Source organism: Myotis davidii, unplaced genomic scaffold, assembly GCF_000327345.1.
Source record: "Myotis davidii unplaced genomic scaffold, ASM32734v1 scaffold129, whole genome shotgun sequence".
Lineage (NCBI taxonomy): Eukaryota > Metazoa > Chordata > Mammalia > Chiroptera > Vespertilionidae > Myotis > Myotis davidii.
In genome coordinates, this window is record NW_006383019.1 from 1,283,407 (window position 1) to 1,300,871 (window position 17,465).

A 17,465-nucleotide genomic window follows, 5' to 3' on the forward strand; every position below is an offset into this window, starting at 1 on the left:
CGGGGGCATGAAGGCAGTGCTGGCAGGCGGCTCCCCATCCGGCCCCCCTCTCTGATCCTTCCAGGACCCCATCCCTGAAAGCTGTGAACTCCTATTAGCCCCACAAAGGAAGAGGAAAGTCCGCATTACCTGGGTGAGCAGATATTTAACTTGTAACGTGTAAAGAAACGTCGCCTATAAGAGAAAAATAGAGACGGATGTTCACATTGTGGCCTGACCATGTAGAGAGAGCTGAGAGCCACTGCTGGACTGCCCTTTGCTCCCGCGGGGACCACAGAGCTGTGTCACTAGGAGGGGGAGGGGGAAGGGGAGGGGGAGGAGACAGAGGTGTCCAGAGATGAGGGTACCACACATCTCCTATAAATGCGCATGACCCAGCTGGCCCTGGGGTGGGGGTACAGCTTCCTGTGCAGTGAGGACGCCTCTGTAGGTTATGGGCTGGAAAGAAAGCCCCGGGCAAACCCTAGGGATGCTCCTTCTATAGACGCGCCTGTAGTCCTTTCTGCCAACACAGTAACGAACTGAACTGTTTAAGGACTCAGGCTAAATTAAAGACCACGATGCCGGTTAATGAGAGCAGGGGGCTGCTTTTAAGGGCTGAACTGTGTCCCCCTCGTATGCTGGACCCTAACCCCCGACGTGACTGAATCTGCAGATAATCTTTACGGATGTGATTACGTTAAAGTGAGGCCGCGAGGATGGCTCTGGTCCGGGTGGACTGGTGTCCTTATAAGACAAGAGACACGACAGTTTCCTGCACAGGGAAGGGCAGGGCCGTGGGAAGAGGGAGAGGGCGCGGCAGGCCACGGAGAAGGCCTCAGCGGCAACCAGCCCTGCGCCACCTGAACCTTGGACTTCAGCTTCCAAAACGGTGAGAAAACAGGTTTCTGGGTTTAAGCCTCCCGGTCTGTGGCATTTTGTCACGGCAGCCCCGGCCAACTAACGCAGCCAGTCCCGGCTCAGCCGCGGCAGGAAGGCTTCCCTAGGCGGAGAGTGCATCCCTAGGTGATCTCGTCCTTGTGCGAACACCCTGAGTGTGTGACTCAACCCTGGGGGGTCAGCCTACTGCACCCCAGCCTGTGCTATAGCCCCGGCTCTGCAGGGAGGGAGTGAATTCCCTCTAGCCCTCCCAGTTCTTGGCTGAGACACCCCTGTAATACAAGACAGACCGACAGGAGAAAAACCACTAAAGTGTAATAACATGTCCACCTGCTGTACACACGAGGAGACCCCAGGAAGCAGAGGAACGCGCCAAAATGGCTGAAGCCACCACCGTAAATAGCATCTTCCGTGGGGAGTCGGTTACGGGAAGTGACCAGGACACGCACAATCACAAGGGTCCGGCGTGGTGCAGATTTCAGTCCTCATCTGCTCCCAGGTAAGTGTCTGGGGATGAGGCCCCGCCGCCTCCTGGCACAGCCTGGGGGACACCCTGCGAGTGGGGAGGTCCCTACACAGTAAATGCACCTCACACAGGGCAGCTCCTACTGGGTGTCTGCTGTTTCTTAAGAGGAACCGGCCTAAAATAGCCCTCATGCCGGAGAGACACATTCTGGTGACAAACTGTTCCCTACAGCCCTAGGCTGCAAATCCGCACAGGTGTCACTGAGCTGCAAACTGGGCAGCTGCCGCACAGCGGTGTGCGTGATGCGCTGTGCGTGAGGCGCTGTGCGTGATGCGCTGTGCGTGAGGCGCTGTGCTGCAACATTAGGAAGCTGCAGCCTCGCCAGGCAGTGGGAATGCTTCAGCTTGTGGGGGCCCAGAAGAAGTCACCCCTCGATGAGCATCAGTGGTATGCAGGTTGTTTTGAGCTAAAGAGAACTTTAGCTGCAGGCTCAAGAGAAACTTCTGCTCCTCCCTTTAACTACCTAGAACTTGAATTAGGGGTGTTGCCCGTAATAAGAGATTGTCACAATAACCTTCTAGGCCCGCCCCTATGGCAGGGAAAACCTTTACTTCATGGACATCTGCTCTTCTCGTCACCCTGCATGACCCCAGCGTCCCTCCAGCTGCAGGAGGCAGGGCAGTGCCCACTGGAGCCACCTGAACCTTGGAATTTCCTGAGGGACCAATGTCCGTGTCTTTCCTGAGCATAAGTAAAGCCACGCTTTCTGGAACGAGCCCACATCACACGTGGGTATCACATGCGATCCAATTCATTGAGCTCACGGGCATCTCAGCTGCTTTTTTCTCAGTGACCGCAAGAAGAAAACAGCTTAACTCTTGGGAACTTACAGGAAGAGCTGGAATGAAGATCATGACATAGGTATGGGTAAGCCTATACAATAAAAAGAAAATAAAAGTGAGGAGGTCTCCATCTCAAGGAAAAGGAAGGCAGGACAAACCAGCTGTAACTGCCTTTCACAGCCCTGGCTCTTTCTAAATTAATGGACTCAACTGCTGCAGCAAATGCGCACATTTACGATAGAACTTGTCATCTCGTAACCCAAATTACCTCTCTGGGTTCTTCCAAGCCTTTGGGTCTAGGGCAGCATTGTTCCGACTCGGCACTGTGGCTGCTGAATTGTCTGCTGTGGGCAACTTCCCTGAGGTTTGTAGCATCCTGGGCTTCTACCAGTAGCGATGCCCTAATACCAGTTCGATAACAGAATGTCTCCCAACCTTGCCAACTGCCCCCTGGGTCAGAGCCGCGGGTCTGAGACAAGGACTGCCCTGGCAGGGCCCAATCTGGGCAGCACGTTAGACTCATCTAGGTGACCTCTGAGAGGCACCGCCGCCATGGCTGCCCCGACTGTGAGGACAGCGTGCTGGGCGGGAAGGAGGGCCCGGCAGCACTGGGCTTTGAAAGCTCTGAGGCGGCTCATACCAACCAGGTCGATAAGCACAAGACCACAAATAAACACCTGCAATGACCGCCTCTCATGGAGATGCTGGCAAGTCGTGTTTCTCCCCAGACTATCTGCCTTTGCAGCCACCTGGGGAGGGCGCTGGGTCACAGGGGCCGGTGTGCCAGCACCAGGCCCGGCAGGACCAACCGAGGAAGCTTACCACCTGGTGTGGGGCCGTGGCCCTGGCCTTTGGCGTTTCCAGAGGCCAGGCGTGGACGGGAGCATCTTTCTGTGGGGACGGCCCCCCGCCCTGCGCGGCCCGCCTTACCTGGACACGGCCGGGTCCTGCCGGAGGAGCAGCAGGATGTGCTGGGTGTTGAGGAAGAGCGCCCAGCAGGGGAAGCAGCAGAGCAGCAGGATGAGCGCGCCCCGCTGCAGGATGACGCCCACGTGCTTCTTGTTGGGGCTGCCGTACGTCTGGGGGCACACAGCCAACGCAAGCCCGTCAGTGCCCCACGCCCCCACAGGCCGTCGATGGCGCCTCAGGACGGACAGGCGCCCTGCAGGCTTGGCTGCATTCTGTACGTGCCGGCCGTTCTCAGGCTCCGCCGTCCCCGACAATCGCTTGGGAACAGCCTCCAAGCACGGAGGCGGTGTCTCACTGACGATCGCCTGGATTTGACCGTGGGGTGGGGGGGGCCAAATACCATAATTTTTAAAAACTTCCTGCTCAGCTGGTGTGGCTCAGTGGTTGAGCATCGCCCTATGAACCAGGAAGTCATGGCTCGATTCACGGTCAGGGCATATGTCTGGGGTTTTAGGCTCGATTCCCAGTGTGGGACGTGCAGGAGGCAGCTGATTCATAATTCTCTCTCATCATTGATGTTTCCATCTCTCTCTCCTCTCCCTTCTTCTCTGAAATCAATAAAAATGTTTTTAAATAAATAAATAGATAGATAAAAGCTTTCTAGTTTGGGTTGCATCACCTAGAAACTTGTTAGAAATGCAATATATTGGGCCCCACCCAGGCCTTCTAAGAGGAAACTCCGGGGGAAGAGACGGCGGTGGCTGGGCCAGCGGTTAGTGGCTTACCAACGCCAACTGCACATCCCTCCCCATGCCTGTGCAGTGACATGTGTGGGAGGCTGACACTCGCCACGGAGGGAGCTACTTACACCACTGGAATCAGCCCACCCACAAGTCAAAATGCTTCTCTCCTGTGGAGACTACTCCACGGCCTGACCGCCGCCCACCGCTGCCTCGCCCCACCAGCTGGATGCTGGCCACACGCTGCTTCCTGACAATCCCGGGACCCCGACGCCTGTCGCCTCAGGCGGGCTGGTTCTGGACCAGGCTGTGGCCCTGCCTCAGGAGGTATGCAAGGCATCTGCCCTTATCTGGGTGGGGGCGGGTGTCACACCCGAGTACCCCGCTCCATCCTGCCCTGCGTATATAGCCCCTCCGCACCTGTCACGCGGGGTGGGGAATATCCCATCACACCACTGCCCAAGACACCCCTCCTCTGTAAGTTCCCTCAGTAAACTCGGTGTGATAACGGAGTTGTCAGCCCCTCTCCTGGGTCTCTCAGCCCAGGACATTCTTTCAGCCTGGAAACCCCAGTAATGGGCCTGGGGAAAGGCATCCGCAGGGGAAATCTGGGTTGGCCAGGACCTGCATGTGGGGAGGGGTGCCCACTAGACTGCAGTGTGAGCACAGGGGTGCCCGAAAGTGCCGCTGATCCTATGGGTTTGTGTAAGTCCCTTTATACGCTGTGGCGCGGAAGGCAAGCACGCGGCCACGGCTGAGGGCTGGCCCCTTGGGTGGGCGGCTGGCTGACCGCCAGGGTTAGAAAACTAGGGGATGAACTGAAACTAGAAAAAGATGATAGAATATTGCCCACACCTCTATTAGCGCGGGACTGACGTAAGGGTGGGAGGGGGAGGAAGGTCTCGAGAACCCACTTCTTTTATTCAGGCCACAGGTCTGCCTGCAGCTGTGTGTGTGCATGTGTGTCTACACATGTGTTAAGTGTGTGGTGCTTTCTACCTCTGGGTGGTGTTGCTAATTTGTAAGTGAGCTGTGTTTAATTGGCTCCAAAAACAAACAAGCACTTACAAGGATTGGCTACTCTACAATTCTCAAAAACGCAGAAACAAACACACACTTCACGTTCACCACAGAAGATTCATCTTCCGTAAATAAAAGCTGATTTAAGTTCGTTGACTGATGTAGAACAGACATGTTCTTGAGTTATCTACGGGCTAATAATTCTAATTAAGATGAAAAGGAAATAATATACGCTTTCAGTCAGAGAAGGAAAAGGTATGAAAATATATTTTTGAGAGAAAGAACAGTAAGTTTGTCCTAAAGTGAGGCTGGTTGTTTCGGAATGAAAAGAGGAAAAGCAGGACAAAATCTGAATATAAAAAAGGAGACTTATAGAAGGTTTGTGCAAAGCAGCAATGAGAACAGAAATCCGTGTGGGCAAGCTGAACGCATCACGGATGCGGATTTCTATATCAGGAGAAGCGGATGCAGTCAGAGCCTTCCTCTGGCCGTGGCTGTGCAGTACTCCAGGGGCCCTGGAATGCCTCGAGGTTTGTTCTCTCTCCTTAAAAGAGAACAATATTAGACGAGGCTCACCTGGAATGTTGAAACTACTTGGGAAACACTGTCAAATGAGAAATGACATCGAGCCTTCTTTATGTTGTAGTTGTACATACATGTTCCAGAAATTGCTGGAAATCTGAGCTCTCCTGACATAAGATGCCTGTCATTAAACTGTGGTCACACCAAAGGGACTGACCCTGAGGGTCAGATTGTGACCCATGGGGATGAAGTCTATCCTGTTTCTGCAAAAACAAGCCCTTGCTGCAGGGCTTCCATCGCCCTGAGGTCCTTGTAACCATGGCAACAGGCTGCTCCGGAATCAGAGCAACCAGGTGGGTGAACACCTGGGGCCTTGAACACCTGGGAGACCAGGTGGCTTCCTGGTTCCCCTCGGCTCCTGCCAAGCCTCATTCCCACTGTTTGCACCCTTCGCGCCCCGAAGGCTGACCCTGGACTTGACCCAGCTGCCGTCAGCGTGGTCACCAACGCGCTCCTGGCGTGTGTACACTTTCTGGAGGGGTGCAGCCTCCCCTACTGATGCCCTCGCAGTGACCAACAACTGCTATGCAATGTGTCTCCCATGTGGGGTGTACCTTCCAAGTGCTCTCCTTCACACAGCCCCTCCGCAGGCCGTGTTTGGTGGCTCGCGGCCTGTCCCCGTTTTCCTTCCCAGCCTCTGTGAAATGGGCTACTAGCTGATGACAAACGTTAACCTGCGGACGTCCGCCTCTGCCGCGGAAGGCCCTGCAGGCTCTGCGGCCCCACAGGAACGTGTGGAGGGATCACATCACGTGGTTGGCTAAGACACGCTTTGTCCCCATGGCTGTCACAGACCAAGTACGGTCCTGTCCAATAGCAAAACAGGTGAAAGAGGGACCGTCTTTCACGGGAATTCTGGGGTATCGGTGAACTCTTATACCCCATTGAGTGTAATGCCTTCACCCATTACTGCCTGGTTAGGAAAGGACATAGAGGGGCGGGGGGCGGGGGGGGTTGGCCCTGGCTGGTGTGGCTCAGCCCCTGTGTCAGCCCCGTGACCTGCAAGAAAGGAGGGGCATTCTGGCTGAACTGATGGCTCTAGCGGACAATCTGTCTACTGGATGCTGTCGCCATTCCACCGCCCACTGACCCTGTCCGGATGGAAGCAGGACAAAGCGCAGTAGCCAGTGGGCTGAGCTGAAAGCGGTTTGTCTGATCACTGACGCTGGCACAGCCAGGTGGGCTGTGACCATGGGAGGCAGAGGGGTGGGCAGCAATGAGCCAGCCTATATAGGACAGGAGACGTGGGGACACATCTGGGCTCACTGGCAAAAGCCGGGGGCAGAGCTGACCTTTTCCTGCCCCAGCCCACAGGCGTCTACCAGGTAAGCAGGAGGCAGACGCCTCAGCAACTGACCGTCAGCAGACACAGCAAATGGGAACTTGAAGAAGTGGACAGCCTAGTGTCTGAACAGGATGGCAGTTAATGAGGCTGCCCCCACAAAGGGACTAGGAAAGTCCAAGTCCCCCACCTATGTACGGGGACCCCTGTCGTAGAGCGTGACTGTGGGGGTCACGTTTCAGAAGACATGATGTGCAGGCATGGGCAGAACACGGTACTGAATGGGGTTCCACCTCCCCTGTAACCGCAGGCAGTGGGGCGGGTAAGTCAGAAAGATGATGTCCTTGAGCAACGACAAAATTATTAGCTGGAAAACCTATGTTGGCCGGTGAACAAAGGTACTTTCCCAGGCATTCAGCATTTAAGGGCTTTTGTTGTTGTTGTTTTGGTTGTTGTTGCTTTTTTAGAGAGAGAGGAACAGGAAGAGAAAGAGAGAGATTTGTTGTCCCACTTGTTTATGCATTCATTGGCTGCTTCTTATATGTGCCTGACTGGGAATCGAACCCACAACCTTGGCATATTGGGACGATGCTCTAACCAACTGAGCTACCTGGCCAGGGCCCCAGGCCTTACTACATTTAAATAACCAAGTGCGGGTGCTGTTGCCCCACAGCCACATTAGGGACTCAGCCAGAGGCCCTATGCAGTGAAGGCGTGGAAAGGAAGGCACAGATGCTGGCCCTGGGCCAGAGGGCGTGGTCATAAGGACACCAGGCCTGCTGTCCCTGGAACAGGGACCGTTTCCTGGAATCTGCAATGGGATTCCGTGCGAAGGGTCAGTGACTTCACGTCCCTGGATGGAGAGGAACTTCTCGGTCTCCTGTGGGACCCTGTCATCTAAGGCAGTAGGGACCCACGGAGACAAGCCACATGTGGACTGGCACACACACCAATGAAAGCGGGGAGAAGGGAGGGGTCCCGGGCTGGCTAGTCCCCCCGCCCCCCCAATTTACCTCCCCGTGTTAGGAAGCACCACCCCCCTGGTCAACACTTAGAGCTTGCACAACCTGGCCAGGTTCCCGAGGCCGTGGCTACGTCAACATCCAAAGACCAGGCTGCAAGTGTCACGCTCATAGAGGAAGACCCCCCCAACTCAAGTCCCTGCTGACCTTGGACTTCTGCTGCTCTTGTGGGCACCCCACTGAACAGGGGTGCTGCTGTTTGTTACTGTTGTTTTTATTGGTTTCAGAGAGGAAGGCAGAGGGAGAGAGAGATAGAAACATCAATGATGAGAGAGAATCATTGACTAGTGCCTCCTACACGCCCCACACTGGGGACAGAGTCCACAACCTGGGCATGTGTCCTTGACTGGAATCGAACCTGGGACCCCTCAAGCTGCAGGCTGACGCTCTATCCATTGAGCCCAACAGGCCAGGTCTGAATGTGGTGTTTTTTATACCAGATGGATCTGCTCGTGTTTCTTCTTTGCTAACACATATGAAGGCTCACGTAAACGCGTCAGTGCCCGACACCATGTCCTGGTGACCTAGCACCCAGCTCGGGTCCTGAGGCCATGATGGAAAACATCGTCACTAACACCTGGACTCCTGCTCTTAGTGTTTTTCCTTTGCTTGCACCTCGATGCGGTTGCTGTGGACGGTGATCCTAATGTGCGCCACTGGCGACTAAGCGAGCTACCTCCCTGCTAACGAAGCCTCTTGCTGACACCCAGGGCGCATCCTGGGAGAGACACAGGGGGGACTGTGGAGAGACGCTGCCATGGCGTGACTGCCTGACGCTGCCAGGCTGCAGCTCATTCTGGGACGGAACAGGGGCATCTGATGGGCCCTCCCCATGCTGGCTGGTGTATGTGGTTCCCAGAACATGCCCTGGCCCTGCCCTGGCGAGCATGCAAGGTCTTTCCCCTACCTGGGCGGGCCGCTGCAGTGCCCGCTCCATCCTCCCTGCCACCCGGGCACAGAGGACTTGCCAGCCACGCCTCCCCTGTGACAAGCTCGATGGAAGGCGGAGTGTCAGCCTCTTCCTCGGGCCCTTGGCCCAGGGGCTTTTAGGAACACCCTCCACGAAGGCACAAGCCCCGGAGGTTCTGATGGACACTAGCGTTGGAGAGCCACAGGCTAACCACGCTTAATCATGCGGAAAGCGGCAGAAGGGACTTGTATAAATGCCCCCTCTTTGGTCAAAATGTCGTGTGAGGGAGCCGCGCAGATGAACACGACCTGCACGGCCGGAGGGGGCGCCGGGCCACCCTGAGCGGGAGCAGGAAGGAGAGCTGGAACCGGAGGCCCGCAGGCCGCAGGGTGTCAGATTGTGTCCCTCTGTGCACTCGGCTCTTCCAGATCCACCCAGGGTCACGCCCAGGGTCGCTGAGAGTGGCCTGGGCCCATTTACCTGAGACATGAGGGTGTCACAAGCGGAAGATAAGCCGAATCCCACGGAGATACCAGTGACATTGATCACCTGGAAAGAGATGCAAAGGAGAGGCCGCTCAGCGTTCAGGGAGGACAGGAGGGGTGCCGGCCGCCTCGCCCGGGAGAGCCCGCAGGGCCTCCGCCTGCAGAGACGGCGGGGCGGGCACAGAGGGCGTGCACACGGTTAGAGAAGAGACGTGTAGGCCCGAGGCTCTACGCAGCCTTGTTCTTTTTTAATCTTCAGCGTTTTGCTCCCTAATTTCAGAGGAACGTGCATCCGTCCTAAGGGGCAGGCAACGGGGCAGGACGCCAGGCGGGTAAGTCCACTTGCTCAAAACCAAGTCTGGCTTGTTCCACTGTCCCGGAGGACTCTGGGAGCGCAGAAGCCGGTCTCTGGAGTCAAGGCCAATGCCAGGGGCTCCCACATGTGCTGGTTTGACCAGGTCAGCAAGCCCTGGGGTTTCCGGAGCTCCGGGGAGCCCATGGCTGCAGCCCCAAGTCAGGGAGGGGCACGGCAGGACCTCTGGTGCTGGCCTTGTCTGGAACCTGCTGCCTCCGCCGGAGTCTGCAGGCAGGTGCCGGGGCAGCAGCCACACCAGCCCAGCCGGAGAGCACCAGCTTTCTTGCACGTCCTTGACCACAGAGAATCTGCTGGAGGCCAGCTGAGGACATTTCTATCTCCCCCAAATGTCCAAACAGCAAAACCAAAAAGGAAAATGAAGCCTGGGGCTGTCCACTTGCTCCCTGAAAGCAAAATACTCTGCTTATGCTGGGGCTAGTGCAGAGCGGGAGTCTCGCAAGGTTCACCGATGCAGCTCAAAGCCTGGAGGGAGCCGGCAGGGAAGGCGAATGTGTGCCTTGTCCGCAGGAGCAAGGGCGTCGGGGAGACCAGGAGCGCATGCTGAGAGCAAGTGGGCGGGCCCTTCGGCCATGCAGAGCCAGCTCACCCCTCAAGGACATCTCTCTCTGGTTTGGGGGGATCTGATCTAAGATACAGAGAGGATTTGGGGTTCTTTCTGACTTTAGGGTTAGATAATAGGATACAGGATTTCATTTTCCAGTTTAATTTCTAGATTAGGACTCCCAGAAAGACAGACAAGTCATTGGGATGGGAGTAGAGGTCTCGGTTTCTTCTTTTTTAAATTAAACTTACTGAGGTGACATGGGTTAATAGGATCATACATGTTTCAAGTGTACATTTCTATGATACATGAGCTGTGTATTGCATTGTGTGCCCCTCACCCAAAGGCAAATCATCTTCCGTCACCATATATGTGGCCCCTTTACCCCCCACCACCTCACCACCCCCTTCCCTCTGGCAACCACCAGGCTGTCGTCTGTGTCTATGCGCTTGAGTTTTATATCCCAAATGAGTGAAATCATATGATTCTTAGCTTTTCTCGCTGACTTGTTTGCTTAGCAGGATATTCCCAAGGTCCCTCCATGTTGTCGCAAATGGCAGGATTTCATCTTTTCTTACGGCTGAGTAGCACTCCATAGCATGTATGTACCACGTCTTCTTACCCAGTCCTCTATGGAAGGACACTCTGGTGGTCTCCATGCCTTGGCCACTGTGACTAATGCTGCAGTGAACACAGGGGTGCACGGAGCTTTGTGAATAAATGTTCTCGAGTTCTTCAGGTAGATGCCCAGGAGAGGACTGCTAGGTCATATGTTAACGCTATTCTTAATTTTTTGAGGAAGCACCAGCCTGTTTTCCATGTGGCTGGACCAGCCCACATTCCCGCCAGCAGTGAACGAGGGTTCATTTTTCTTCACATCCTTCCCAACATTTGTTAATACTTGTCTTAATGATAACAGCCATCCTAACAGGTGTGAGGTTATATCTCATTGTAGTTTTGATTTGCATTTCCCTAATAGCTAGTGAGGTTAAACATATTTTCATATCTGTTGGCATTTGAATGTCTTCTATTAGGTGTTGCTCTATATATGTTGGTGCTCCCTGGTTGGGTGCATATATATTGGTAAGTGTTTTGTCTTCTTGACATATGTCCCCTTTATCATTATAAAATTTTCATCTTTGTCTCTTGATACCTTTGTAATCTTGACATTTATTTTGTCAGATGTAAGTATGGATGTGGATGTGATTTGCTTGGAGAATCATCTTCCACCCTTTCACTTTGAATACACCTTTGTCTGTAGCTTAGCTGTGTCTCCCGAAGGCAGCACATGGATGGGTTTTGTTTGTTTGTGTGTTTTAATATGTTTTTATGGATTTCAGAGAGGGAGAGAAACATTAATGATGAGAGAGAACCATTGATCGGCTGCCTCCTGCACACCCACACTAGGCATCGAGCCTGCAACCTGGGTATGTGCCCTAACTGGAAATGGAACTGTGACCTCCTGGTTCATAGTTTGATGCTCAACCACTGAGCCACGCCGGCTGGGCAATGGGTTTTGTTTTTTTGATCCACTCTGCTACTCTGTGCCCCTTTAATGGTGAATCAGTCCACTGACATTTAGGGTAATTATTGATGTATGAGGATCTCCTATAGCCATTTCATCTTCTGTTTTCTGGTAGCTCTGTGCCTCCATTGGTTATTTTCCTTTGTGTTTCTGTCTTTTGTTTTTATTTGGTTATATTCCCATACTTCTTTCCTCTGTTTTCTCCTTTTTTATAAGCTATGTTTCTCCATTTTGTTTTTGTGTGTGTGTGTGGTTACCATCCTATATAATAAAAGGCTGATATGCAAATCGACCAAACAGTGGGACAACCGGTCGCTATGATACGCACTGACCACCAGGGGGCAGACACTCAATACAGGACTGCCCCCTGGTGGTCAGCGCACTCTCACAGGGGGAGCGCCGCTCAGCCAGGAGCTGGGCTCACAGCTGGTGAGTGTGGCAGCAGTGGCAGGAGCCTCTTCCGCCTCCATGGCAGCACTAAGGATGTCTGACTGCCAGCTTAGTCCCGCTCCCCCTGGAGAGTCTGAGGGCTCCCGGACTGCGAGAGGGTGCAGGCTGTGCTGAGGGACTACTCCCCCACAAGTGCATGAATTTTGTGCACCGGGCCTCTAGTTAGATCCTGGATTATAAAATATAAAGTTTCATATATACTGTAGTCCTTTTTCTTTTGAATGCATCTGATCTTCATCCTCCTTTGCAAATTCAGACCTTCCCTCTCCCCTTTTATGTTTTTGTTGTCACAAATTATCCTTGTTAATGCTGTAAGTGTTTTGGTGATCTTACCCAAAGTGTTGTGACCTTATGTTCTTTGTTTCAGGTAGATGACTCCTTTGAGTATTTCCTACAATGGAGGTCTTCTGGTGATAAAAGCCCTCAGCTTCTGTATGTCTGGAAAAATCTTTATTTCTCCTTCATATTTAAAGGATAACTTTGCTGGCTATTATTCTTGGCTGGTAATTTCCCTCTTTCAGATGTTTGAATATTTGGTTCCTCTCTCTTCTGGCTTGTAGAGTTTCTGCTGAGAAGTCTGATGCTAGCCTAAAGGGATTGCCTTTATTGGTTACTTTCCTCTTTTCCCTGGCTGTCTTGTGAAGTCATTAATTTTTGACAGTTTTAATTCAATGTGCCTTGAAGAAGGCCTCTTGGGATTGAGGTTAACTAGGTGTTCTGCTTGCTTCTTGGGTCTACTTCTCCCCATAGGTTTGTGAAGTTCTCATCCACTATCTGTTTGAATAGGCTCTCCCTTCCCTTCTCCCTCTCTTCTCCTCCCGATGTGCCCTGTTATTCTCAGACAGCTCTTTCTGTTGGAGTTGGATAGTTCTCACAGGGCTCTTTCATATATTTTTTTTAAGCTCAGGTTTCTCTCTTCTTCCTCTGCATCATTTCGATATTTCTCGCTTAGATAAAGTAATCCTTTCCTCCCTCTGGTCTGCTCTATTTCCAATGCTCACTAGTTCATTCTTAAACTCTTTTATCAAGTTCCTCACCTACAGAATTTTTGTTTAGTTATTTAATAAAGTTTCAATCTCTTTGGTAAAGGTTTTGTTTCTTAATTTGTTTTCTGAATGCCTTAAATTGCCTGTCTGCATTTTCTCGCATCTCATTGAGTATTTTCAGAACAGCAATCTTGAATTCTCTGTCATTTATGCCACATGTTTTCATGTGTTTAAGTTTGTTTTCTGGAGATTTTTCATTTTGTTTCTGAGCTTCCTCACTACCTTGGGTACTCATGATATTAGATGGATTCCTTCTCTGTCTAGGCAGCTATGTATGAGTGCCACTTTTCTAGCTGATTACTAAAAGAGGTCTTTTTATTAGTTTCTAGTAGGTGGCAATGAATCACAAGTTTTTTTTAGCTCTGTAAAATCAGAATGCTGACCCCCAGCAGCGGTTCTGGCTGCCGTCAGTACAGCTGTGATGCATGGAAATGGGGTTGGCTGAGGGAACCCAGCCGCCTTCTTTGTTTTGCCCTCCCAGTAACGGCAACCTTGGACCTCTGCAAAGGCCCCCAACCAGGGGCCAGTCAGGTTTGTGAATAATGTGCTTCACACCCAACACCAAGGGTGAAGGGAGAGGAGTCCTGAGAGTCTTCGGGTGGCAGGACTCCATGGCTTTGCTTCTCTGTCTTGAATTCCAACTGCCAGACAACTACAGCAGCAGCCCATGCTGCGTCCTGCCCCGGTCTCTGGATCAGCTGCAGCTCGTGCCACTCACTTCTGCAGGAGTGCTCACCACGTCTCTCTGCTCCTCCCAGCTGCAGGAAACACCAGCCACAACGGGATCCCTCCCCTCCCCTCCCCTGCATCCATGGCTCCTCTGAGCCCTCCTCCCTTCCGCCTCCCCCATTGGCTCCCACTTGCCCACCTTTAGGTGCTACAATGTGAAGATCGCTCAGCTGTGCCTGTACGTTGAGCAGGGAATCCCATGCTGCGTTAGAGTTGTTCAAACTGTTAAAACTCTAAGGGAAGAAACCGAAGGGTTCTCTCCCGCCGCCATTCCTCTGGCCTCACGCTCCTTTATTTTCGTTACACAGCCATGCCTCAGATACGGCAGGTTTGGTTCCAGAGCTCTGTAAGAAAGCGGCTATTGCAATAAATCAAATCATAATCTTTCTGTTGATGGAGGTCTTGCCTTTTTGCCAAAATGCCACACTTAACCGCTGGCAACAGGGGGCCTGTGAACTTCTCTTCGGGTGTCGTCTGGTCCGTGCCCTCCAGGTTAGCCATGGTGCCTGGAGTAGAGGGTGCGAGGCCTTCAAACACTCACACCCTCCTGACCTCAGCTGCTTTTCAGCACTCACGCTGCATGTTGGACGACGCCCGGCTGGTCACGGGCTCGGAGAAGTGTTCGGCTCCTTCCCATGGCTCCGGAGCAAGCGCTCCCGCACGTGCGCCCATGCTCTCGGGACTCCATGCCCCCACGGCCCCTCCTGCCAGGCCCTGTCCACAGTTTCTTCTGAAGTTAGAGTTCAACCCTTCTTTTCCGATTCCCTTCTCCCAGATGTGGGACCAAGAATGGGAGCCAGCTCTCCATGGATTACAAATAAGCTGATGTGGTAGACAGAATGAAGGCCCCTCAAAGAGGTCCCTGTCTCCACCCGCAGAATGTGGGACTATGTGAAGTTACAGGCAAAGGAGAACTCAGGCTACAGCCCTGCCAGCATCTGACTTAGTGAGCTCAGTGGAGCCCATTTCAGACTTCTGACCTCCAGCACTGACGCTAACACATCCGCATTGGTTTAAGCTGCTAACCTGTGTCATTCCTGAACATAGCAAGAGGCAGCGCGTACAGATGGCTTTCATAAATAATATGGACATGTCAGAACAGTCCCACACGTACTGCGATTGCAAGTGTGACGGCATCCAATTCCAGCTTTCCCAGGTGGCCGCAGAACACGGAGCTTATGAAACTGATCAGAAACACCATCAACTGGGCCAGGAACTGGAAAAAGACAGAGAACAAAAAGTTACATACGAATGCCAACCATCACAGAGGGAGAGGAGTGCCTTTCCTGGGGCAAAGTGAGGCGCCAGGGTTCAGGGAGCACTGCCAGCTCCCACAGGGAATGCGCAGGTCCCGGTGAGCTTCTTGAAAACATTGAAAAGCCCGTTGGTAACTGCTCTCAGAATGACATTTTTAAAAGCTTCCTAGCTTTTCAAATCTATTCTCACTTTAGATTCTCATGCCACAGATCACATGTATATTTTTCCTGAGATTTTCAGAGGCCGCCTTACGAGATAAGCCTCTTGCTATCCCAGATTCATAATGAGAACTGGAGAGAACACAGCCTCCAATAGCCAGCAAGAAACTCCACAGGCGGAGCAGCTGAGGCTGAAATAAGACCATCCGACCAGACCAGCGGGATCTGGGGTCTGAGTGACATGTTACCGGCCTGCAGAGGACGGTAATTCCTGAATTCCATGAAGCCTCCGCCAGGAGGGCAAGCCCAGCTTCGGGGCGGTTGAGCTATTCTTCCTCATGGCTCCGGCAGCCAGCAGGAGTCGCTCTAATGCTTTAGCTGCAGGTTTGTACTCTTATTTCCTTCCATTAATTTAAAACCACCTCCCACCTGCGCTCAGGCCCAGAAAACCCAGGACCCCTTGGGAAAGCCTCTTTCTCTGGGAGCTCATGTGGCCCAAGAGGTGGGTTCACCTGACTCCCACTCCCGAGGGAAGAGAACAGGTGCCTGAGGACTCACTGCTGCTGCCCCTCTCAGCTCCTCGAGGGAAAAGGTCTCCTGGGCCTGGGGTGCAGACGACACAGTCTTCTTGGCTCCCAAGGAAGCTTCTAACCCTCCCCTCCGCCAGCCCACTGGCCAGCACCGTCGCGGGTCCAATTTGCGATGTTGGGACCTCACCGGTCCCCGCCCCTGATGTTTCAGATGGCAGCCCTCTTCCCTTCCCCAAACCCGCATCTGGGGGGAGAGTTTTCAGCTCTGCGGATGGGCCCAGACCCTCACTTCCTGGAAGGCCTGCTTTGAGGGGGGGTGGGGGAGCACATCTTTTCTGCACCGACTTCCAAACCGTGATCCAGTGCCTCTCTCACTGCAGAAAACAAGGGGGACTCTAATCTCCAATGGCCTCCTGCTGCTTAGCAGAGGGCTGCTTCTGGAATGTACTGCAAAGTAAGCCAAAAGGAGACAGAAGACCGGCCTGAAAAGCGAGAGGCAGGGGTGTACGTGGAGAAGGTTGGTATGAACCCAGCGCTGCAGAACCCGAGCTGGAGCCAGCGGACCTGTGGGCCCGGGCCAGCCACTCGCAGACACGCCCCGTGGCTTCGTTCGCTGCAGCTTGGTGCCTCTTTTGAGTATAACTTAAAGGTCTCAGGGTCCCCCTCTTTTTGTAAACTCAGCATCGTTCCCATCCTTTCAGTCCTTGTCCTTGGCGCCTTTACGCGCACACAGCACTGCAATCGGCGGCACAGAGCTGCTTGCCTTTCCCCGGAGGGCGCTGCCCCCATGCCCGGGCCTCCTGCAGCCACCGGACACTCCCATGGCTGCACACGAAGCCTGCTCGGTCCCCTCCACCACCAGGCCTTCGGGCGGCTTCGCAGGTTCTGATATTACAAACCGTGTGGCACGGAACACATTCACAATTGGGTGGAGAACCGGCATTTTCTTAGGGCGGATGCCCAGGCCACGGGTGGGAATTCAGTCATGTGCCGCATAATGACATTTTGGTTGATAAATATTATGATTGCGACTCAAGAACATAGGCCTGTGGGAGGAGCCAGGGCCTGTGGGAGGAGCTAGGGCTTATGGGAGAAGCCAGGGCTCATGGGAGAAGTACTATACTCCGTTAGCATGAGAGCCCTGCAGAAGAAAACATGCTGACAATAAAGCTCTCTGGCCATAACTGTCCTTCCGTTTAACTTCCTCTTCCCTCTCCATATACTTCCCCACCTAAGCACATGGAGCAGTGTGCACACAGCTTGCAATGTCTGCACACAATGGTTGCAATCTTTTTTTCCCCATTGTATGAATGCACCAACACATTAAATCCACAGGTTGTCCACAGTAATGAACTTCCCACGTACGCATATTTCTTTGTACACTTGGGGGAAGATACCCTTTAAGAGAAATTCCTTGAGGTATAGCTGTTGTCAAAAGGAATAGGTGTTTCAAGTTTGTATAGATAGAGCCCAAGGGTGTGTGTGTGTGTGTGTGTGTGTGTGCGTGTGTGCAGAGGGTTTGGGGAGGGAGGAAAATTTAACCCAGCCTCCGCACCCCCAGATTTCAAGGCCGCTTCAGACCAGGGCGTGCTGTGAGGGTAGGTACTGCAGCACCCTGGCTTTATGTCCTGGATGTAGGACATAAAGCCACCTGCACTTGGCAGAAGACTCGCAGGCTGGCCCTCTGCGCCTCGGGCTGCAGCCCTGCCGGGACTG

The 17,465-nt window shown here is 53.2% G+C and overlaps 1 protein-coding gene across 1 annotated transcript in view; it reads right to left on the minus strand.

Moving 5' to 3' along the window:
• Positions 1-16,692, minus strand: part of LOC102775327 (multidrug and toxin extrusion protein 1) — a 35,745-nt gene extending 19,053 nt beyond the window's left edge. The window contains exons 1-6 of the mRNA XM_015558352.1: positions 16,513-16,692; positions 14,919-15,020; positions 9,133-9,201; positions 3,118-3,266; positions 2,236-2,278; positions 130-174 (exon numbers count right to left, since the gene is read on the minus strand). Of these exons, the coding sequence (XP_015413838.1) occupies positions 130-174; positions 2,236-2,278; positions 3,118-3,266; positions 9,133-9,201; positions 14,919-15,020; positions 16,513-16,692 (588 nt within the window). The remainder of the gene's footprint in view (positions 1-129; positions 175-2,235; positions 2,279-3,117; positions 3,267-9,132; positions 9,202-14,918; positions 15,021-16,512) is intronic.
• Between the last annotated feature and the right edge of the window lie 773 nt (positions 16,693-17,465).